This window comes from Pipistrellus hanaki, assembly GCF_964339955.1.
Source record: "Pipistrellus hanaki genome assembly, chromosome: 8".
NCBI classification, from domain to species: Eukaryota; Metazoa; Chordata; class Mammalia; order Chiroptera; family Vespertilionidae; genus Pipistrellus; species Pipistrellus hanaki.
Window position 1 is genome coordinate 50,713,106 of NC_140510.1, and position 23,861 is coordinate 50,736,966.

The 23,861-nt window shown below is 37.8% G+C and overlaps 1 protein-coding gene across 4 annotated transcripts in view; it reads right to left on the bottom strand.

The window, feature by feature from the left end:
* Positions 1–220: 220 nt before the first annotated feature.
* CCDC141 (coiled-coil domain containing 141) overlaps positions 221–23,861 on the bottom strand; it is a 165,203-nt gene continuing 141,562 nt past the window's right edge. For 3 of the 4 annotated variants that reach the window (XM_084892560.1, XM_084892563.1, XM_084892562.1), the window contains 6 exons: positions 23,571–23,765; positions 21,791–21,974; positions 18,200–18,312; positions 13,608–13,724; positions 5,578–6,431; positions 221–2,116 (listed from right to left, as the gene is read on the bottom strand). In XM_084892560.1, the coding sequence (XP_084748686.1) occupies positions 1,849–2,116; positions 5,578–6,431; positions 13,608–13,724; positions 18,200–18,312; positions 21,791–21,974; positions 23,571–23,765 (1,731 nt within the window). In that variant the 3' untranslated portion in view covers positions 221–1,848. The remainder of the gene's footprint in view (positions 2,117–5,577; positions 6,432–13,607; positions 13,725–18,199; positions 18,313–21,790; positions 21,975–23,570; positions 23,766–23,861) is intronic. The other variant, XM_084892561.1, reaches the window with a different exon arrangement.

The following is a 23,861-nucleotide window of genomic DNA, read 5'->3' on the forward strand; positions in this document are numbered from 1 at the left end:
CAGAGGGTGGGGCAAGAATTTGTCCCCTGGTCCCGCCTATCTGCTTTGGACATGAATAGATCTCACTCTTTAGTTTCAACATGGGAATAGCAGTTAGGCGAGATATGCAAAATACTTGGAGCTGGACCAAAAGGATAGGAGCGTTAAGAGACCATGTATTTCCTGAGATACTGTGCATATAAGCTTTTAATGGGTTTATGTCAAAAATTGAGAGACAATTAAGAGATTTAATATTTTAATTAAACTAAATATGGAGCACAAGAAAACAGATGCAACTTTTTACTCAACCACACACTTCGCATCTTCAGTTAACATTCAGTAACTTTTAAATACCAACTTGAATATATTACATTTAAATATTTTATTATTTGTAGACAGTGTTATAGCAACATGATTAATTCCTTCCCTTCTTCAAAAAAACTATAATGAATTATTCTTTCAACTCAAGATTTTACCCTAGCATGACAAGACTATTTTTAAAATCTAAAAAATAAATGCAGCTTTTATTTACGTCTATTTTTAAAGGAGCTAAAACAATGATCCTCTTTTCTAAGTAATATATTTCAGAAAGCCGTAGAACATTCTTCAATATCACAGTGATAATTATAAGAAAGAATAGAATTCATCTTATGTCATTTACTACACACTGCCCCTCATGCCCCCAGATCATACTAAATGCATCCTCCTGAATTTAATTTCAAGTCTCTGCAAAGGATATAGTCTTAAGAAATCAGAAAGGAATTAAAGCTCCAATTCATAGAACATCATTTTCTCATATGTGAACAGTTGGAGACCACATACTAACACCACTCCTTTAATTTAATATTCTGAAGAAGCAACATCTGGAAGAGAAATAGTAGACAGGAGGCAGTGTGATACCAAATTACATTAAACAATATAATTACCCTTAGTCTTCATAGCATGCTTTGTAAAATTTCATAGATTTTTATAAGATATGAAATGAAAACTCTCAATTGTCCAAGAGGTAGATAATGACCCCATTTTCCAAATGGAAAACTGAGGCACTGATAGGCCTTACCATAGGCTGCAAACATGGTCAGCAGCAGAATCAAAACTGGAAGCAGGCGGAACATGGCTGCCTCACACTTGCCAATGGGATGGCAGGCAGAATGTTGGTCCCCCCGCATTGCCTGTGTTCCATCTTATTCTATGACAAGCATAGCTCTGGAACCCTGAGACTCCATTTAAAGTTGGAGCTGCACATCTAATCTCCAAAGGCAAGCTTGTGAGAGCAACATGAGGAGAGGTTATTTATGGCAGCATCCTCAGACCCAGGAATGTGGACTATGTTGAAACATAGGATATATTTCAATAAATGAGATCAAGACGTGAAAAACAAAATTAAAGGACACGTAACGCAATAATGAAAATGACAACTTCAGTTCACTATTTCCACTGTTATTCCACAAAGAGATGAATAGGAGTACAATTAAAAATAATTTCTCAAACAACTGGATTTGAAATTTGACTCACTTCTCTATGCTATGAGCCTTGATCTGCATGCTCCTAAATTAGGAAGGAACAAACACAGCATAATTTCGCTATTTTATATCAAACCCAACTCTCTCTAGAATACAAAAATTAAAATAAAATAAAAATGTACCCTTATCCAAGGCAAATAATTTTCTAAGCTCCTCAAATAGATTAAAGTACTAAAGGAAACTGGATTATTTTATTTCATTGAACTGTGGTATTAGCCAAACAAGCAGTATGGCCGGAAAGGAGATCCAGTTGGTGGGGGATGCTTTGTGGGAAACGCAGGAAAATAAACAACAGTATTGTCCTTTAGGCTTGTGAGAATGACGTCCATGGGTGCCAACGCCACAGTTACTGCCTGAGCAGCCAGTACACGAACGACACACTCACATAGATGACGCACAGCATTATCCAGTTTATCCTTGTGATGGGCGGCCTGCGGTTGCCTGTCACATGGAGGATGACATTGGAAGAGAGAATGCCACTAGCATTTTGGGCCCGTGCCACATAGAGGCCTGCGTCTGCCCGGCATACCTTCGGAATGAACACCGCATGTCTCGTCTCCTTGTGCAAAACCTGTAAGTGTCCATCAGCAGGCAATTTCTGGCCCTTCTTGTACCTGAAGCAGAGAGTCGGTTTTTAAAATCAGGGTTACTGTTTATTCACATTATATTCAATTTCTAAAATCCATCACCACGGCAATGGTGATGGATGTTAGATCATCTGTTTATTCACATCATATCCAATTTCTATTAGGAGCAGGGGCCTTGCAGCTACCACAGATTCCAAAGGGGCAGTGGTAGCTGGTGGCCAGAGAAGTGCCTGATCGCCTCAAACCATGTTTTTTAAAGCCAAATTTTTTTACAGCAATTAACAATTGGAATGTTGCAGATGAAAATTTAGATATCCAACTACTCCCAAAAAAGCAGACCATCTGGTCACACTGGGGCTCCATTTGCTCATAGCAATTATCTAGAATGGGAAATGGTACCCTCCTATTTGGCCCCCCTCATTCTTCCAGCTGCGATGGAACAGTAGTTTGTGGCATCTGGAACCTGTATTGGAGTGACCTTCATCTGCCCCATTATATTCATCCCATATGACCCACGTGAAAATAGCAATGTGCAAAAAAAAAGAAAGAAAGAAAGAAAAAAGAAAGAAAATACCAATGTGTTGTGAGGAAGGTACTTATCTAGCATTTCCTAGAGAAATGAGTTCATTTCATTAATGAATGAATCTCATTAGAAGAAAATTGTCTTTAATTATAAAAGGCATTTATACAATTGGATTATTACTATTAATGACATATTTCTAAAAGTTTCCTGTGAACATGAGCACTTAGAGGCATATTTTTCTAAAGCAAATAATTTGTATATTTTGTATATTCTAGATTCTTTACTTATCAGTACCCACATTCTTCTACACAGGAAGTGATGACAAACCTGAATTGTTTTCTGTTCTCATGGCCTAAGTGATAATTTTGCATTTTTCCAAGTAACCTAAAAATGTATGATAGCTCACCAGTTGTTAATGGAGAAAAAATTGCAAATCTGAGGGTAAAATGTTTTCTCACAATAGTCCTTCAGTATTATACTAGGTGTACCAGTTAATAATGTGGAGTTTTATCAATAGATGGGAGTTACACATATGTTGATATATATATTTGATATCTATGCTATTTGGTTGTATTGTATGCTATTTGGTTGTATTGACAGCAAGCTTCAAAACTTCATATGTCAAATTTGCTGAAGGTGTTAACATCATAGATATTTTTTAATGCTTAAAAATGTTGAATTTCATGCCCAAAAAAAAAGAGCATTGGTGGGAAGTTTTAATTCATTACTTTATTTTGAAGAAAAAAGTAACATATACTTTGGCGGGAAGCTTATGGTGAACATGCTCCATCTCAAGATACTTGTGAAAGGTGGTTTAAATGTTTTATAAGTGATGATTTCAGTGTGAACTACAAAGTACATCCAGGTCAACCAAAAAAGTTTAAAGACCAACAACTGCAAGCATTAATGGATGAAGATGTGTGTCAAACTCAAAAACAATTTCTGATCGTTTACACGCAATGGAAAAGAATTTAAAGGAAGGAAAATGGGTGCCAATCAACTGAATGAAAGACAAATGGAAAACTGAAAAGTCATCAGTAAAACATTGCTTCAATGGCATGAAAGAAAGTCTTTTTTGCATTGAATTGTGACTGGCAATGAAAAATGGATTTACATTGAGAATCCCAAATGTACAAAATCATGGGTTGATCTAGGTCAATCCTCAACATCTACTTCAAGGCCAAATCACTTCAGAAAGAAGACAATGCTCTGTGTTTGGTGGGATCAGGAAGGTGTGGTGTATTATGAGCTTTTAAAACCATGTGAAACAGTTAATACTGCTCGCTACCAACAACAAATAATTAATTTGAACCATGCTTTCATCGTGAAACAACCAGAATGTTCCAGAAGACACAGCAAAGTAATTTTGCTTCATGATGATGCACCATCACACACTTCAAAACCAGTTAAAGGCACTTTAAAAGATCTTGCCTGTGAAGTATTAACCCATCCGCCATATTCACCAGATCTTGCTCCTTCAATTACCACTTATTCTGATCGATGGCACAGGTACTTTCTGAGCAGCGCTTTAAAACATACAAATAAGTGGGAAATTGGATCTCTGAATGGTTTGCCTCAAAAGAAGAAAAGTTCTATTGGAACAGTATCCTCAAATTACCTGAAGGTGTGGAAATGTGTAGCTAGTGATGGACATTACTTTGAATAAAGCACTTTTGATGTTTCTCTTGAAATTAGCTTGTTTTCTTTGATTTCAAAATTCGTCATTATTAACCACTATACCTAGTAGTTGCAATAGTTGTTCAAGAATATGTACTAATCAAATTATTTGTTATGTGGACAAAAATAAGAAACACTTCAGACATTTTTCTTTGGGGTAAACTGATATTTAATGATGAATTAAATATCTTTTAAATTCATAAATATGAAATTCCTGATCTGTAAAAAACCATGCAATTGCAAAAACAACAAAATAAAGCAAAAAGCACAAAAGCTGCACTGTGGCACAAGTGCAATTTTTTTTTTTTTTAATAATCCGAGAAACCAAAGTTTTCTCATAAATTCTTTAATTAACTGACACTTCAAGTACCACCAGTGGGCACACACAATTACTGAAACCGATCACTTAATACCGACTGAAACATTATGATAAATACATGTTATTTTACTTATTGTAGTTTAAAAACATGAGCTCGTACCCGCAAATGTATAATTTTGTCCTCAAATAAATATGCTTAAGGTTGAACATTTTCTAAAATGTTCAAAAGTAACCCAAGTATTGAGAACGTTACAATTGCTTTCATAGCAACAGGATGCGATTCAAAACCTGTATTCTGCAGTTTACTCTATTAAAACAAATAAGCTAAAAAATAATAATGTCTCCAGAGTGAAATCGCATTGTTTACAGCTCACTTATTGCGCCACCTTTCAAAAATGGGTTTATTGCCTGTCGCTGCAAGTAACTGTGAATGAAACATTTTTTTTATCCCACCTCTCACACTGAAGAAATGAATAAAAAGAAATCTTAGTGAAACAAACAAGGACTGCAAAAGTGACTGTAGTGACTTCTGGGAAGAGAAAGAAGTTGAGATAGGCAAATGAAAGAAAAGGGGGAAACCAGATTCTTACGTGTCTTTTTTTTTTTTTTAATTGAATAAGGGATGTTAAACCAAGAAAATGTCATGCTTATGCAAAAATAAACAACAAGAAAGCATTTCAACTCACCATCTTTAGAAACGTGGAATGTTAAGTGGATACAAGAGCACAGAGAAGTCACAGTGCTTTTGCAGATTGTTATTATTTTATATGGCTACTTTTTTTTCCTTCAGGGGTTAGCATGCAGCTCCTAAGATGAGAGTTGGGGGTTGGTGTGAGGGTGCATCATGCACAGTTGCGGGGCTGGTGACTGTTAATCAGCTCCCCCTGCCCCTGTAAGTTAGTGCCCACAAAGATTCCCTCAGTGATTCAATTAGTTTCTGGTGAAGGCTCGTCATTATAGGCTACCCACCATGTCAGTGTAGGCTCTGGAAATCCTGTTACTTCAACTTCCAAAGTCACTGGAGAACCTTCCACGACAGTGACATTAGACTGGAGCCTGGAGAAACTGGGTGCCTGGCCAGCTAGGCTGACCACGCTGTTCTTGGCTGACGTACTTTTCATCTCTTCCTGGGAAACCACTTGCCTCTGATGGACCCGGCTGGGGCCTAATTGAAAGCCGAGGCCCGAGGGAGCGTCCTGGGAAGCATGCAGCTTGTCTCGGTTTTTAGTGCCGTGATTAGCAGCATGCATCTCCTCCCGTGTTTCTAGCACACTCTCCCGAGCCCGCGGGTGCTGCTGGCAAGCTCCCTCATGCACTCCACTCGGCATGCTCCCAGGATGGTCAGCATGGGTTTTGCAGATGGCTGTGCTCTGTTCCAGAAACCCTCTGCAGGTGAATGGGGGCTCAGCTTTGAACTGGGGGGAAGGCTTCTCAAAATGACTTGAAAATGTGTCTCTCTCATCATTGCAAGTATCAGCAAAAGCAGCAGGTGGAGGAAGGCCACAGTCCTGGACCTCCCCTGGCCCCCTGGCCCCCGTCTGCATCCTGTCGCTGCTCACGTGAAGGCTGAGAGCGGGGCTGGCGTGTTCTTCTACCTCCATGTCGGACAGTGCGAGGGGGGAGTCGGGGCTCCCTGGCAGTGGAGGCAAGGAGATGTCGTCGGGTGAGACACACTGGTGTTCTTCCGCAGAAAGCGTGTCCGCAGGCAGGGGCAGGCCTTGGGCGCCGCTCTCTTGGCCAGAGGAGAGCCGTGGCAGGTCCCGAGGTAGCTGAGCCGCACTTGCTCCATCGACGGGCAGAATTCCTGCCTCCTGCACCTGCTCCTTCAAAACAGACAAGCCAAAGCTCTCGATTAGTCATTGGATTTCCTTTTCCAGGCCTCAAACTCAACTTCAGAGAGACTACTTGAGAAAACCCACAGGGTTAAAGCAGGCCCTGGCCCAGACATGAGAGAACTTAAAACCACTTTTGTCTGTTTGAACTGGGCATAGTCCCACCCATGGCTGAGGAATCTGTAAACTGACTTCCCTTCTCCGAGTGAAACAGGATAAACCTGAAGAGAGAGCAGCCCAGTTATCATCTCTAATGACTCGCTCGGACTGGATAAATGTCTTTTCAAATCATAATCTGAGGAGCCTCCTTTCACCAGCAAATTCTGTGTGAACCCTGTTCCTACACATCAGAGGCACCCGTTAGGTGAGCTCTGAGACTCCACTAGAATAGCCCCCCTCCTTCCTCAGGCAGTCATTCTTTTCATTTTTTTATTATGGCAAAATACACAGAGCATAAAATTTACCATTTTAACTGTTTTTAGGTGTACAGTTAAGTGGCAGTAAATTCATATTATTGTGCAACCATCACACCAACCAACTCGAGCACTTTTTCATCTTTCCAAAGTGAAACAACCCTGAAACCCTTTAAATTCTCCCTTTTCTCTCCCGCCAGCGCCTTCCGCTTTCTGTCTCTATGAGTTTCACAACTCTAGATACTTAGTCATTTTTGATGACCGGGTTTATTTTCTTAAAGCCCCTTAGTATTATTCTCACATTGAGAAATATCTACGGAGAAAGAGCCTGTGATATACCAGGTACTGTGCTAGGCATGGGAGAGATGAAGTGGTGAGTAAAAGGAAATACAGCCTCTGCCCCTTGGAGAGGACAGCCTGGTGGGGAATGTAGACATCAGTGGAACCATTGCAGGTACAGACCTTTCACAATGAAACACACCGAGATGCAATAGAGGAACACCTGCCACTCACCTCTCTGACCCAGGTGGGAACATAAGTTCTGACAGTCATCACCTACAGCTCACATTGTTCCATTATTCCTCCCCACGGAATCCACGTCTGTCTCTGGGTTAAGAAGTCCTTGGGCACAGACTCAAAGAAGCAGTGAAGCTGAAAGGGACCCCACCTATCCTAAGCAGTTTATTGGACACAGGCCTCTTTCTTTGCTTTTCCTCAGCACTTTGGATGCATGTTTTACTTAGTTAACAATGACTGGTTTTTGTTCCAAGGCTAAGGCTTGCACATAAGAAACGTTTGTCTTGCCTTGACCTTGAGTTCTGTTTTCGCACATAGTCCTGCTCCTGACATACTTTATAAGTGATTTTTTTAGAAAGAAGTAAAGTAGTTTTGAAGCTTAGAAGTAAAAATAAAACAATCTCCTATTATTAGCCTACAGACATGACTTGTTTGAAGAGAAATCATAAACCCAGCTTGGAGAAAGTGGTTTTCTTCAGCCGTTTAAGAGAAGTTTGCATTTTGGGTCTAAGTGAGTTCTTAAAAGTCCCTCTAATTAAAAGAATGAATAAATAAACACATACCCAGTAGGTAATGCCTTTCCTTTTTTTGTTTGTTTTCCAACTACACCTTAGCTCTGCCTCTTTTTATCTTTTCCTGAAAGTAGGATTTCCTCCCCCCCACCCCTTATTTTTTTTCTTCTTAGAGACATTGATCCAACTTCCCATTCAGTCTAAAAATCTTCTCTATGCCATCTGGCAGCCTCTGCACACTTTTCCTGAAGGGTGCTTTCTTTGAAGGTAATTCTGTGCTTTACTTGTCTTAAGAATCTCTTTCTATACTTAGCAAAGAGCTGCCTTCTCTCAGTACCCACCAATGGATCTGCACCGCCTGCCGGAGTAACAGAGATGTCCATCTGCTCTCCTCTAAAACAGCATTTACTGTTGGGAGAACGGGTCCCGCAGCCCCTCAGTCTCTGTCTTTGTACTAAAAACCCAAGTCTTCTTCTGCCTGGACTCCTGGAACTTCCATCATCCTGGCCGCCTTCCGGAAGTCCTGGTCCCACTGCTGTGACCTGCTTCACAGGGAAGCAGAGACATTTGTTGATCTAAGGATCACCCATGAGCAGGCAGCCCTTTAATGACTCCTTGGAGTAAACTCTGGCTCTCCAGAAACAAATAGTATTTTTAAAATGTGTGAAAAGTTTCAAAAAATTTAGGAGAGAAACTAGAATGAAAGCCCAGGCTATTCTCCCCACTCCTCACTCTCTCCTGGAGAGGAACTGACTTACCTAATTGTGGGTTTAGTAGAAAAGACCCAATAATTGCAGCCCTCTCTTTGATGTTCTTTATCTCAGATCTGCCTTCCTCCAAATGGGTGCATTTGCATTGGCTATATGGCATGAAAAACCCCTGGACAGGAAGCCTGTGGTTGTCTAGCTATGCACCCAAGTGTCTGGGTAGACAAAAATGTCTAAATCAGAGATGAAGTTTTGGGAAACCCTCTAGATAAGTCCCAGTCGTGTCCTCCAATCCAACTTTTCCTCTTTATTGATTCCTGACTGCTGAGTCTCACTTTCAGACTGTGCCAAACTCAAAAAGGCAATCCAAGAATATTATTTTTCACTCCCTACAACTCCTAAAGCATAAAAAATACTTTCTGCAGAAAATAACACTACTGGATAACTTCTGGCAATAAGAGAAAGATAGTTTTCTCAAATCTTTTTTTAGAAATTTCTCAACTGATTAATATTCCCTCTAAATATGTTTATTTCCCCAGGATACATTTACTTTCCAGAATGGGAAGCAACCACATTATCTCTTTGATCTATTTATGTTTTTATCAAACTGATTGTACTTTTCTTGTTTTTATAAGGACCACATGGGACTATGAATTTATACTTAGTTTTTATTTTATTTTTTAAATTTTATTTTATGATTTAAGGTATTACATATAGTTGTTCATATATATATATATCCTTTTTCCCCCCATTGACCTTCCCCCAGCCTCTCCTACCCCCTGTCAGATGCCCTCATCCCACCCCCCATCCCAGTGTCTTGTGTCCATTGGTTGTGCTTATATGAATGCATACAAGTCTATACCGAGTTTTTAAACCACTAAAATCTTGTTGAACACTGCATAGGTTAGGACAAGGCCAGATGTCTCTCCCTGGCAAGGAAAGCTGTCTTCCAGGGTGACATTGATGAACTACTTGACACTCTTGGGTACAATTATCACCGGACCAAACTCTCATTCAGCTCACATTTTCCCACTTAAGAGAGATAACACGAGTGTTATCAAATGACTTCCTAAAACCAAAATAAATTTTGCTTATGGCACAATTTAGAATTTCCCAGTAAATAATAATCTCAGAAAGAAAAATGAGTTTAATACAAGTTTTTCTGAGCAAATCGTGTTGGCTTTTGGCATTTCTGCCTTAATTTCAAATGCAAATAAGCTTTCAGTTTTTAAATCATTATGGAATTTTATAAACATTCCTTCTAAATCTCACTGAGTTATACATTCCTGGATCTACTAGTTTTCCTTTATGATATGGTTCCCCAACATTCAGGAACCATTATTCACGTACACAAACTATTTTTTCTTATTTCCCCACCATGAAACTGTGTGTTTTTCTGACAGTAGAAACAGTGTGTGTGTACGTATGTGTATTTCTAGAAAAAGGTAGTTAATCTATCTATTTCAGCACAGATAGGACATATGTGCATCACTCTGATTAATTCTGACAAAAAGAACTGGACAATTGATCTAATTCACTATAATACATCCCATTCTCAATGTGTTTCTCTTACAGCCTTGGTTCTCTTTGTCTTTTTGTTGATTTCTTTCTCTTTTCCCAACTTCTAAATATATGAAAAACAAATGATCTTGTCTTTATGTTCTGTAATATTCTCTCTATATTTTCCCCTCAAAGATCTCACCCACTTTCATATCTGATGACCAGTTTAACTTTTATTTAATAACCCTAAATCAATAGCCTCAGATCTTTTGTCAGCATTTCTGAACTTTCATTTCCATTGATGAACATAACCACTTGGATTTCCAATCATTGCCAAACAAAATGAATACAGAATACAATGATAATCTGCTTCCACCAAACTAAGAGTAGAGTACCTATCCTCAAAGTACATAGAGGAGGAAGCCATCTCTGTGGTAAATTTAAGGAAACACCGCAAGACTTTAATTTCCAAAATATCTCAATCTTATCTTGGGCTAAGTACAATCAAATGAAGCTAAGTAAGAAGTGGTTAAAAAAAGACATTTAACAAAGAGCTTTGCCTATGAAAGGCATTTCTGGGAATTTGAAAGAGGCTTTGGGCAGCCAAGGAGTTGAGTTGGCACCTTTGGGCACTTGGAATGAACAAGTAAAAAAGAACTGAAGGTGATGAATAACACTTTGTCTTCTTCCCAAAAATTTCCAAAGAAAATGTCTCAAGATTATTTCCCTCTGCCTACCTAGGGATCAGGATTAGAGGATGAGGGCCAGGGAGTGCCTCAGGCAGTCTGATAAGATCACTCCACTGTACTGATTGCTATAAAAGTGATTCCATGCTATTGCTTTATTAACAGATGAATGCAAAGAGGGGAAAGGTTTGGCATAGGAATCTACAGTATCATTACAAAACAGCTCATTTATATGCAGCAGTTCCTTGGAGCTTCCTCTGGTCTTGTAGAAAGAGTTACATGGCTGAAGTTCAGAAGAACTGGGCTGCCTGCCCAGTGCTGACTCTGCTGTGATTTTTGGAGGGCAAGATATATCATCTCTTTTGGCCTCAGTTTCCTCAACTGTAAAGTGAGATTTGATCAGATGATTGTTAATTTCCTTCTAGCACTGGAATTCTGTAACTCTAATTGCTGGCATCGCAAGCCTTCATCTTCTACTGAACAGTTCTGTGACTTTAGGCGAGACTTTTAATACTCTGCATCTCCATTTAACCTTAGGAGTTTTCACATATTATTGTGGGTTTAGCTCCGGTCTTCACCTTGGGGTTAAAATACCATCACTAATCTGTTAGCAGTGCAATGAGCATTACATTGACTGAATTGCCCAATTCCACCTGCTGCATTTTTGGGTCAGAAAAATGAGAAGCACTTTACTATCTCCAGGAGAAAATCTTGGGACTAATACATTCTTGTAATATGTTGGTGGAATTGTTGTTTCTCACTTATATCATTTCCCAAGGAAGATCAACACCATTTTAGGGTATTAGAACTGAACTTAGTGATACCCCCACAGCCTTTTTATGTGTTGCTTCTTATTATCTGTCCACATTATGCTTTGGGGAGTCATTACATCATTACATATAAGTGATACAGTCAGAGGGTAAATGTGATTGTGATATTTAAAAGTGAAGATTACTACTTCCTTTAAGTTTGCTTTCTGTACCAATTGTACTGAATGTACACACAAAATCATGCCAATGAGGGTTCTACAATAGACAGTAATAATTGTGGACCTTCACTTTTAAGAATATATATATTTTATTGATTTTTTTACAGAGAGGAAGGAAGAGGGATAGAGAGTTAGAAACATCGATAAGAGAGAATCATCGATCACCTGCCTCTTGCACGCCCCCCACTGGGATGTGCCCACAACCAGGGTACATGCCCTTGACTGGAATCAAACCTGGGACCTTTCAGTCTGCAAGCCGACGCTCTATCCAGTGAGCCAAACCGGTTTTGGCATGGACCTTCACTTTTATCCTAAATAACTGATAGTATCTTTTACTTTATATGAAAATAAAAATGACTTTTGAATGAAGGTAAATCTCTTTCTTTCTATTGAAAGAAATTTGCTCATTTAACTCTCCTTCCAAGCAAAATAATAGCAATAAAACCCCCTTTTTTTTTTACTAGGTTTTTTATTTCATAGCAATAACTTCCATTTCTAATCTTAGTAAATGTGTGTGGTAGACAATGTAGAAAAATGTGCAGAATTACAAAAAATAATATGGTGTTGGATTTAGCATGTTTTAGAAAGTCAATGAAGAAAATGTGGTACATTTAATGTTATTTTTTATTATTTTAACTAATAGATTTCAATCAAGAGTGATTTTGCTCCCTGAAGATGACTGGCAATTTCTATAGAAATTTGTTGGTTGTCACAACTGGTGGGGTGGGAGGGACTACTACCGGCATCCAGAATAGAGGCCAGGAATGCTGCCAATCATCCTATAAAGCAGAATGCTTTAGGCCAAAATGTCTGTAGCACTGAGGTTGAAAAACCCTGATTTAGACCAGTCAGAGTAACCAAAGACTAAGATATAAGATTAGGGTCCAACAAGTTGTACAAGGTTTGCCTCAGAGAAGAACCAGGGTCACCCCACCAAAAGAAAGGCAGCTTGCTTAATGGTTCTTATAGTCTGGTGGTTTTATAATTAAACTAGATCTTCACATACATTTAACCCATGGAAAAGGACATATAAACAAGCTCTGAGAACTGTATAAAATCCACGGAAATATAACTGTTTGTTTTTTTTTTCATGAAATGTGCATAACAATTGGGAAGATATTTTTTTTTAAGTCTCAGGTCACAAGAAATATATTTTATTAAGTTGGGGTAGGTGAGAATAGTGTTGATTCTACTTGTTACTTGAGTTTCTTGGGAGAGGGAGAACAGAGGGACCAGGCAACTTGGCAAAGCAAAGAGTCCGGAGGTAATTATAGTCCAGCAGCTATGAATAGAGAGTGAGTAACTTAAGCCGAAACCCATAATGATGTGATTTAAATAATATATTTGATATCATGATACATTTGCATTCTGTGGGTATTTGCAGTTTTTGCTACAGGCTTAATTTATTTGTAATGCATAGGACTTAAAGTAATCTAAACATTTCTCTAAATGGTTTAGTATTTATGTTTCAGTTGGGTTCTATATTTTAGTGCCTGAAAATATCTTAAAGGCAGATTGTCTGCGAACAAGATACTGTCTGATTTCATATATTAAAGTTCTCTAATGATACTGTAAACAATAAAATCATAGCTTGGTGGTATCATAAAGAGGGAGAAATAAAATCTGACATTGGGATTGATGAGAAAGGACAATGGGAAAGGCAGCTAAGTAGGGGGTAGAAAGGCGGTAAGGGATGAGGTCACTTGCATTGCATTTATATCGTGAGACTTGATCCATATAGGTGAGAAGGCTTCGATACAGTTTTTGTTTTTTTTTTGCAATGCACAATCAAATGAACATCAAAACAGAAGTAATGAGTAGCCAAGGCTATGTGGTTTTCTTTACCTTATTCATTTCTTCATTGGAAATTGTCTGCTTATTTCTCACTGGTTCTTTCAAGAGGTCAATGCAATCATCGTGGAAGTCTTCCGAATTCAGATTCATCTTTACAGCACCTCCCTGCTGCATAAAGTGATTGTTAGTGAGTGCCTGGGCAGAAAAGTTGAAGGGACAGTGCCATATAATAATCACTTGGAAGGAAAAAGGCCACTTTAACCTTTTAGTTGAATATATTCCACACAAGACTGATGTCCTCTCATAAGATTTATGAATTTACCCCTCCAAGTTCACAGGTCCCCTCCTATCTCATTCCTTTGATAAAATTCATTGCCAATAAAATTTGGTTGTTTAAAGGCACAGGAAGGGGGTGGGGGAGGGAAGTCATTGCTACAATAGAATGCACCTGCAGGATTGTACCCCGCAATTTAAACCATTAGGAGAGTTTGGGGGAGCAGCAATGAGACAGAAATGACTAAGGGTTTCTGGTGTAGCAAAAAATAGGAAATCCAGAGAACTTAAACATGCAAAATGCTTGTGAGACTCATAAAAAGAGGGAGAAAAATATCACTGAATGCTAAAAACAACACACACAATTGAGAACAAAGGACATATATCTTGCTCCTGCATTTAATGGGGTTCTGTCTTAGTCATGGAGGTAGAGGGGGTCGCAAACTGCTGTGGAGCCAGTGTGAGGGCTGAGAGGACTTGGTGAAGGTAAAAAAAGATATGGTTACACAAGCGACAACACCAGTTTAGAATGATGATTCTACTGCAACAGAAGGGTCTCTATTCCATCTGGAACATGGTCCTTACATGAGCCTTCAAAAAACAGGCATGCCCTTCAAAGTACACATTCTACACTGACTCAGAGGATTAGGGGGACACATTATGGGGAGAATTCAGCTTTAGCCTCAATTATTTAAAAAAAAAAAAAATATATATATATATATATATATATATATATATATATATATATATTGTATATATAATATTATATTTTTTACAGAGAGGAAGGGAGAGGGAGAGAGAGTTAGAAACATTGATGAGAAAGAAACATCAAGCAGCTGCCTCCTGCACACCCCTACTGGGGATGTGCCCGCAAACAAGGTACATGTCCTTGAGCGGAATTGAACCTGGGACCGTTGAGTCCGCAGGCCAATGCTCTATCCACTGAGCCAAACCAAGTCAGGGCTTTAACCTCAATTCTAAAACCTAAACTAGTTTATATTACTGGTCACTCTGCATTAGTACACTTGATACCTAATTCCAAATGGCAGCTGTTATAGAAAGAATGTTAGATCTTAAATCATATCCAAGTTCAAATTCCAGGTCCACACTACTGACTGGAAGTGAAAGTACTTTCACCCTCTCTGAGCTTCCCTCTGAAACAAAGAAAAAGCATTTGCCCTATCTCCATGGCAAGGTTATTTGGAAATCACTGATGTAATTATGTATGAGAACCCTTTGTAAATCTCAAATTGCTATACAAATAGAAAGGATTATTATCACTATTTCAGCCTCAACAGGGATGTCTTGGCCTACTTTTTTAATAGCTCCTAAAATGAGCCAAAGTATCAAGCATAAAAACTAATCACTTAGGCTTCTTCTGCAAACTTCTATAAGTGCTAGAAAGCATTCTCTGACAAGCTTCTGTTCAGGCTCAACTCCTAAAGGCAACACTGATGCCAGTTTCTGCTGCCAGAAAGGCCCCTCCTCATTTTTAGCACCTGATCCTACCTTTCTGAGCTATGGAATGCTTCTTCTCTGTACTAATCCTTCAAATTTGAGCTATAAATATCAAAACCCTTTCTGGAGAAGCTGCTTTAGGTGAAATATGGTGCAAATGTGTGGGTGCTACATTGGAGAGAGCCATCGTTTCCTCAGATATAATCAGGCAAGTGACTTAGGAATGGTAAGTCATATTGATGATTGTGCGAGGAAAAAGCACAGAGCTAGGAGAGACCAGAGAGGAAGTGACACCTGAGGAAGGTAATGCGGAGGAGGCAGTGTTTGGTTTTGCCCATGAGAGATGGTAAGATTCGAAGAGACAGAGGTTGAAGTAAAGGTTTGGAAGCAGGAAACCTGGGAATGTGGGGGTAGCAGACCAGTGAGACAGGAACTTACAATGGCTGTAGAAGTACAGTGGTTTGGAAAGACTATCAGCCTCAGAATACTGGAAAGCCTTTAATATGAACTTTATTTGTAGTGAAGTGTTTTCAATGTAAAAATGACACCAGCAGAGGGTGGTTGGGGTGGGGGTGGAGGGATTGAGCAAAAAAGAAAAATAAAAGAAAGAGAGAGAGAGAGAGAGAGAGAGAGAGAGAGAGAGAGAGAGAGAGAGAGAGAGAGAGGAATTCATAGACATGGACAACAGTATGGTGATGGCAGGGTGAGGGGGATTGAGGAGTGGTGGAAGTGGAAGAGGGCATAGAGGGGATAAATGGTGATGGAAAAACTAAAATTAAAAATTAAAATAAATAAGTAAAAATGACACCAGAAGAAATGTATTTAGGAAGGACAATCCAGCTGGAGTGTATAATTAAGAGGCTCCTGACTAGTACAAAAAAGAATCTAAGTGATGCAAAGGAAATGAGAAAGAGAGGGTCTAATCCTTACTACAGATGGTATAAGAAGGATTAGGGAATGAGGAAGTGTAGAGAGGGAATAGAAACAGCTTTCAGGAGGAATATCCATGAAGGTGAAAATCTGGAAAAGGCTATAACTTTAAGAGGATGGATTTTATTAAGTGGATCCCACTGGAAGGTGCACAACATAATTGGGAGGGACATTGTAGACAATAGGAAGCAAAGCTCCAGAGAAGCAGCGATTTTCAGGCTGTGTATCAGAAGTCAGGAGAAGAGACAGATCCTCAAGGGGTGGGGTCAAGGTAGGGAGGAAATGATAACTGTCGTAAAAAATATTATGTGATATGTGGCACATTCATACATTACTGGTGGCATTATAAGTATAAAACATTTATGGAATTCAATATAAATATACATATTTGAAACATTAACAATTACTATTATTTCATATACACATATGTGAAGCATTAATAATTTCATACCCATTTACCCAAACCTGGAGAATGTATGCATAGGTAATAATACAAAAGAAATAAATGTCTATATGCATGAAAATGTTTATTATAGTGTTATTTAAAATGATAAAGAATTTTTTTTAAAAAAATCTAGGTTCTTAACCAAAGGTAAAATGGATGAGTTAAAAGGTTGCAACCTATATTGAATGGAATTAGTATTCAAATTTATGAAATAGAGATTCAAACAAAAAGATATGTTTGGTAGAAATAACTATACTTCTGCTCTGAACTGTAAGAGCACCAATATGTCTCAGTAAGAACAATGATCACAACAATAATCATGGGTGTCTTCCATAGTGCAAATGAATTACTGCCTTTATATCCACTCGTCTTCTGATGGGCACTTAGGTTGCTTCCAAATATTGACTACTGCAAATAACACTGCAATAAATACAGGGAGCGTATATTCCTTTGAATTATGTTCCAAGTTTCTTCAGATATATTCCCAGATCATATATCACTGTATATATGAGCAAAATCACTGGGTCATAGAGCAATTCTATTTTCAATTTTTTAAGATAATTCTATACTGCTTTCTACAATGGCTGCACCAATCTGCATTATCAGCTGCATTTTTATACACCAATAATGAACTATCAGAAAGTGAAATGAAGAAAACAATCCCATTTACTATTCAAAAAAATAAAATAAAATATCTAGGAATAAATTTAACCAAGGATGTAAAAGACCGTACTCAGAAAAATTATAAAGCACCGAAGAAAGAAATTGAAGAAGATACAAATAAGTGGAAGCATATACAGTGTTCATGGATAGGAAGAATTAACATGAAAAAGTCCATCCTACCCAAAACAATCTATAGATTCAATGCAATGCCTATCAAGACACCAATGGCACATTTCCCAGAACTAGAACAAATATTCCAAAAATTTATATGGAACCACAAAAGACCCTGAATAGCCACAGCAATCTTGAGAAAAAAGAACATAGTTGAAGGGATTATGGTTTTACGCTATTTGATACCAAACTATACTACAAGGCCATAGTAATCAAAATAGCATCAATTTTCTAGTCCATGAATAATGCTAATGATTAGTTTAATATTTCGGTGAATTTAATTGTTCAATGAACATAACTCCTGAAACATAGTTTTATTTTCTCTTGGGCCACAATCTGTAGAGAAAATAAAAATTTATTTATGAATAAAAACGTAAGGTTACTTAATTCAGACTTTAGTTTGATTTTAATGGTACACATTTATTCTTTAGGATATAATCCATGAAAATGTAAACGAGACACCTAATTGTATTTAGCCCTCATTCTCAGCAATGATGAAAAAGAAAGTTTTCTCTGCAGTGATGAAAAAGAAACAGAATTAATGATCAGAAACACCCAAATAATTATGTTAGAAAACTGTGAAACAAATGTGCACATTATATCCCTTGAGAATTTCCCTTAGAACATTTTTGCACCAGAAGACCCCTGATGAATGCATTTTTATTTATACCACTGGAGCGTACATATTTTGAGAAGACATTACCTTCAGCTTTTCTTCAAGCTCAGTGAGAGAGCCGCATAATTCAGTAATAGATTCAAGAACCTCTTTGTGTTTTGCCACAATTTTTTCAGTATATTTCTGCCCTTCTTCAAAACCTGGAGAGGAGAAGGAATAAAACTATCTTTAAAAGTCAAATTCTTGGCAGAACAAAACAAAACAGATTTTAATTCATCTCCCCAGTGTCTGGTAGATAGTGAATGCTTAATAAAATATGTGCTAGACAAGTAAATAAATAAGAGCATTTTTGAGAACTAGGTATTCTAGAAAAGTGCTTACATTTACTGTATCATGTCTCTTTTATGTAACCTAAATAATGTTGCTATATTAATATTCTTAAAGCTGAATTTTAATCAGTTTTACCCAATTCAGAAGGTTCAGTGGTTTTTTAGTACCTACGGAGTATGCATTCAAGGCCCTCAATAATATAGGTTTAACTTGCCCCTTCCCAATGTTTATCACCCTAGTTCTCTCACATATTTCATCTCTGGCAAAACTGAACATATATTCCTGGTTCTTCCTTCAAAATCCTCACAGCCACTGGGCATTTTTTCCTGTACTACGAATGCCCTTCCCCTCTTCCATTTCTGCTATCAAACCCCTACCTACTTTTCAAGCTCTACCTTAAGTGATAACATCTTTGTGAAAATGTTTTTAATCTTTCCCAAATGTATTTAATCTCTCCCAATTGTAATAATAATGATCATGTCTACCAAGTAGTGAGTGAATAGGCACTTCATACGCATTGTCTAATGTAATCCCCCTCAAGTAGGTTCTCTTGTATTTTACAAATGAAGAATCTGAAGCTCAAAAGAGCCTCTTCAGGTAACCCCGACAATAACTGGAGGACCAGGGATTCAAACCTGGTCTATTGGAATCCAAAGTTTAGGCTAAATTCTACTGCACATCACTATGGGTTGAATTGTGTTCATCCTCAAATTCATATGCTGTAGTTCCAATCCCCAGTATCTCCGAATGTAACCCTATTTGAAGATAAGGTTTTCAAAGTGGTAATTAAGTTTAAAAAAGGCCATTAAGGTAAAGCCCTAAACCAATATGACTAGTGTCCTTATAAGAACAGGGAGAGACAGCAGAGGTGTGTGTGTGCACAGAGGGGTGTCCATGTGAAGAGGCAGCAAGGGTGGCCACCTGCAAGCAAAGGATAGAAGCCTGAGGAGAAACCAACCCTGTGAGTACCTTGATCTTACACTTCCAGCCACCAGAACTGGAGGAAATAAATTCCTGTTGCTTAAGCCACCCAGCCTATGCCATGTTGCTATGGCAGCCTGAGGTGACTCATACACACACTTTATACCTCTCTCATTATATTTACCATTTCATGATTTCTAAGTCTAGACCATGGATTCTTGAATGAAGGAACTAGATTTTATTTGTCTTTATATTGGTTAGAGCTCCTAGTACTTAAAAGGTATTCAGAAATCTTTGTGATACATTTACTTGCATTAAAATTCTGGGTTCAGCCCTGGCTGGTTTGGCTCAATGGATAGAGTGTTGGCCTGTGGACTGAAGGGTCCCAGGTTTGATTCCAGCCAAGGGCACGTGCCTGAGTTGCGGGCTCAATTCCCTTTGGGGGGCGTGTAGGAGGCAACCAGTTGATGATTCTCATCACTGATGTTTCTATTCCCCTCCCCCTCTCCTTTCTTCTCTGAAATCAATAAAATATATTTTTTTAAAGTTCTGCGTTCAGTAATGTTTGGGTGACCTGCAAGAGTAGATAATTTAATATTCCTAAAATATCTTACTTGATGCAAATTTTTAAAAATGCATAGCTTCCATATTTAACAAGAAAAGACTCGTGCTGTTTTTTCAATGATTTTTTTATTCCTCAAGTATTTATTAAGCACTTAGTATGTACCATGAAGCAGTGAACTAACAGGCAAAATCCCTTCTCTCGTGGAGTTTATACTCTGGTAAGGAAAGGCAGAAAACAGATAAATAACTACATAAAAGTCAGTTGGCAATAAGGGTCAGGAATATCAAACAAAGCAAGATACAGAATCATGCATGCTGGGAGGGGTGGGTCTTTATGAGTACTTAGTGTGTCCTAAAATTGAATAGGCACTGAAATATAGGGATAAAATATACTTCCCATGCCCTCAATGAGCTTATGGTCAGTAGAAAGGACAAATAAAAGGGCAATTATGCTACAGTGTAAGAAATATAATAATACTAGAAGAAAACATATACAATGCTATGAGGACAGAGTGCCTCCAAAATTTTTGGTGCAACTAATAGAATAACAACAGTAAGAATGTGACATCATATTGGTTTTCATTAATTTTTCAATCTGTATTTTATTATTTTGATGTTTGTACTCTTTTCCTTTGGAAAATCATTAACAATTCATTCATAACAATTTAATATGTTATTGCAGTATTTATTGTTCTACAAATTTTTAGGTCAATCCATGGACAGTGTGCTTCATGTATTAAGAGAAAATCCCCATCTGGCAGCAGCTGTGGGCATTCAAATGAAGCATTTTATACCACCTGTTGATATCTTCTTTTGAGGATGAATTTGCCTGGTCACTGGGAATAAGTTTTGATCTCAGTTAATAACATCTGGGAATTGATGAAACATGCCTCACCGCTCTCAAGGACTGTAATTACCTATTAATGGGAGCCTCCTTTAGCTAGGACTTCTCAGACAGCAGAGCTAACACCTTACCTCTCCTAGTCATGGAGAAGAGGAAAGAAGAACCCATGTGATGATAATTTTAGTTTCCCCATTTACTCCACGAGTGAGAGGAAGGCAAGAGAAACATTTCCATCTTTCTTATGTCCACAAACCATAACTGTCATAGAAATGAGAAGGCTATAGACTTTAGTCTTAGCTTGATACTTACTTAAATTATCATGGGAAATTTGCATGTTTTTCAAGGAATCACACTAGTGAAAATTAGAATTTTTTTTTTTTGGTCTATAAAAGCTGAGTATTGTTCTAGTTTTATTACCCTTGGAGATGGGCAACAAGAATGGGGGAGAGAGGAGAACAGAGGAGATTTACATAAGGTAGTTAAAAATCTGCACGCTTCATCTGCAGACAGAGGTTCCAACCTCTATTCCCCAGTTGCTTACTTTTGTAGGTTGTGAGCTCTTATCTTTAGCCTTTTCCCTGAATAGGTTGGAGTAGAGAGGACCATGCGGACTTGTGACCCTCTGCTTTCTGCTAGATTAAGTTCAGCATAGGTTTGTTTCATGGGAAATCATGGCATGTTTTAAAAGAGATCTCACCAATTAACCAGAGAACTGGTATGGATATATGCACAACCCATGGACACAGACAATAGTGTGGTGATAGGCCTTGGGCTGAGGGAGGATGCAGGCTAGAAGGATTCACTGGGGAAAAGAGACATCAGTAACACTTTCAACAATAAAGATAAAAAATATTTCATGTAAAATCACATGAAATACATTAGAAAAGTATCTATTCACACTTAGGCCTTTAGCTAGTCATGGCCTCAAATAAGTTTTCTCTTTCCTATATGAGGGGGGAAAGCTTTATGGAATGATTAAAACACCTTTGAAATCCTAAAAAAAGAGAGAGAGAGCTCACCATATAATCGCTGAGCGAGGTCACTGATCTCCTGGATCCTTTCTTCTTGCTGAGGCACTGAAGGCGTGATAAACTTATTGAACTGCTGGTGGAGGATTTCCACAGCCTCTCTGGTCTGGCATTCCGTGGAATATTTTCCAACTCTTACAACTGTGGCACTTGCATCATCACACCAAAAATGACACTAGATTAAAATAGAACAAAGCATAGATTAACAAGACACCATCATTCTAATGTTCTTCGCTTTGGTCACTGAAGTATCAAATTTAAATTTCCTCAAACTTTATGTTCACATTAGTTTGAATCTCTAAGTTTTAATAAAAAATATCAAAACATGATCATATACTTTGTACTTGGGTATTAGAGTCAGATAAGAAAAAGTATGAAAATTCATTTGATTTTCTTGCCTTCTTAAATTTGTCTGAAGCCTAATTCTTAAGAGGAATGTTGCATATTTGCAAGAAGAGGCAATATAAAAAGTGTATGGCACTAAAATATCCAAACATAACCTAAAAGGAAATTTAAAAACCCAAACACAAAATCCAGCCTAATTTATTGAAACCATTAACAATAAATGGATAAAGTATTGCCTGATTACCACTCAAATGACTTCTCTTTTAAGAATTAGATATAGTCTATGGATTAAAGAAATATCATCTAAGGAATAGCATTTGACCTATTTTGTAATAGAAGACAATCATATTGTATTTTCAAAGCACACTGGAGAACTGAGTTTCTTCACTAAAAATAACCATGATGGAAGGAACATGTCTGACCAAAGCCACAAGCTCTTGCACTGAGTGGGAAATAGAAACACATGACTTTGTTATGAGCCAGTTTTGAATAAGTGCCACAGAGCTACAGCAAACCTATGAGTTATAGAAGAGTGGTTATCTGGATCCTTCTTAATATGGTGTTAAATCTAAAAACTCTACTGCATCAGTGGTAAATAGAGGTGTTTGTTGTTTTATTTTAATTTCATAATAACAGGCTACAAAAAAACACTCAAGAACTTTGAGTACAGAGTTTCTTCAATGTAAGTGTGTAGCCCCACTGGTGTGGCTCAGTGTTGGAGCACTGACCTATGAACCAGGAGATCATGCTTGGATTCCCAGTCAGGGCACATGTCTGGTTGTGTGCTTGATCCCCAGGAGAAGGCATGCAGGAGGCAGCCCATCAATGATTCTCATCAATGATGTTTCTATCTCTCTGTCCCTCTCCCTTCCTCTCTGAAATCAATAAAAATATATTCAAATATGTGTGTGAAAATAATTTTAACTTGTCAAATTTTATATAGTTTACATATACTCTTCCATTTTAACCTTTTAACAAAACAAAAATAACACCAATAATAATTTTTATACCTGAAAATTCAAGTATCACCCTTTCTTTCTAAAAAAACTTTCATATTCTGTGAAGTAAATAAGTCATTTTGGGTGTTTTAAACAGATATCCAGCAGTGAACATAATTTCATGATTGTTAAACATCTTCAGTTGACAAGGTTATAGAGAAATGAGAAACTCTCATATGTTGCTAGCAAGAGAAAGTTAGTCAAGTCTTTCTAAGGGCAATTGGACAATACACTCAAAATATTGTAACATTTACCCCATTTGGTTCTGCAATTCTACTCTAAGAAATTGTCCTAAATAAATAAGCATGGAAAGGAGAATGATGCATGGGCTTAATGACAAGAATAGCTACAATAGCATTGTTACAGAGTATCAGAGTGATTTTATAGGACAGCATTACAGTATGGACACCACAACAGTAAGCAGGTACCTCTTCTATCATCTCGTGAAGGTGCTCCGTCAGGTCCAAATTCTTCTTGTAATCTGTTACAACCTTATCAAATTCATCCACATGTTTTTTCAAATCCTTCATGGCTTCCAAAAGAACTGTAACTTTACTATTTGGGTAATTTAAGAAAGATTCAGAAGTCTTGTTCTCAACTTTTTCCATTTTCTTTTTCAAAACCTGTGCCAATATATAAAATCTTTAAAATAAAATTCAATTTTTATTTAAGAGGCTAGCTAATGATTAAATATTGGAGAAACACTTGGAAAAACGATT